General features: G+C 41.8%; 1 protein-coding gene across 1 annotated transcript; it reads right to left on the reverse strand.

Moving 5' to 3' along the window:
* Nucleotides 1-231: 231 nt before the first annotated feature.
* On the reverse strand, nt 232-483 carry LOC103584068 (keratin-associated protein 25-1; the record flags this gene model as incomplete). Its single annotated transcript, XM_008565191.1, is given in 1 exon segment — nt 232-483. A coding segment is annotated over 1 exon segment (252 nt), but the record flags the coding sequence as incomplete, so codon positions are not given.
* Between the last annotated feature and the right edge of the window lie 301 nt (nt 484-784).

Consider the following 784-nt stretch of genomic DNA (forward strand, 5'->3'; position numbering starts at 1 on the left):
AAAAAAGGACAGATAAAAAACAAACAAACAAAACACAAAACAAAAACTGAACCAGAAGCACAATGATCCATCAGCCAAAGAACATCTCATCAACCTAAAGATAAAATTTCTTTACAAATCTGTCAGGCAAGATGGTGGAATAAGAATTCAGCACAGTCTTCCATAAAATGGACATTGCCAACCCCCAAAGCAATAACACACTGGGTGGAAACTGTTGCACATTTGGCAAACCTGTACAGGTTGAACGCTATTAGACACTTAGTTGAGGGGTCTGAAGCTATTGGACACATCACCTACAGATTGACAACCATAGGAGAGATCATTCAAAAGATAGCAGGTGCTGGATACAAGATTCAGTGGTCAATAGACACAGGAGATGAAGCTCAGTGATTGACAGCTATAGGAGAGGTAATTTGTGGGGTAGCAACTACTGGACAAATAGCTCTGAGGTCTGTCATACAGTGATGTTTGGCAGGAACTCATGAGATAAGAATTGGTGGTGCAGCAGGGTCTGGAGACACAGTTAGTAGTGGAAAAGTAGCAAGAAATTTCACAAGTTGTAGGCATACAGCTGGATGATTGGCAGCTGGAAGGTTTATCACATGTCTGTTATGGAGTTTTCCAGAAGCCAAGTTTGGTGTTGATTAGGCAAGCACAGAGCATTGCCACAATTCATACCAGTAGAGTACAGCATAGTGGATGTGGTAACAGGAACATGGCAGTAACTCTCAAGAGAGCAGGGGCTGTAGTTTCTAGAACAGCACATGTTGCATGATATGGTAGT

Source organism: Galeopterus variegatus, unplaced genomic scaffold (genome assembly GCF_000696425.1).
Source record: "Galeopterus variegatus unplaced genomic scaffold, G_variegatus-3.0.2 Scaffold41890, whole genome shotgun sequence".
Taxonomy (NCBI): domain Eukaryota; kingdom Metazoa; phylum Chordata; class Mammalia; order Dermoptera; family Cynocephalidae; genus Galeopterus; species Galeopterus variegatus.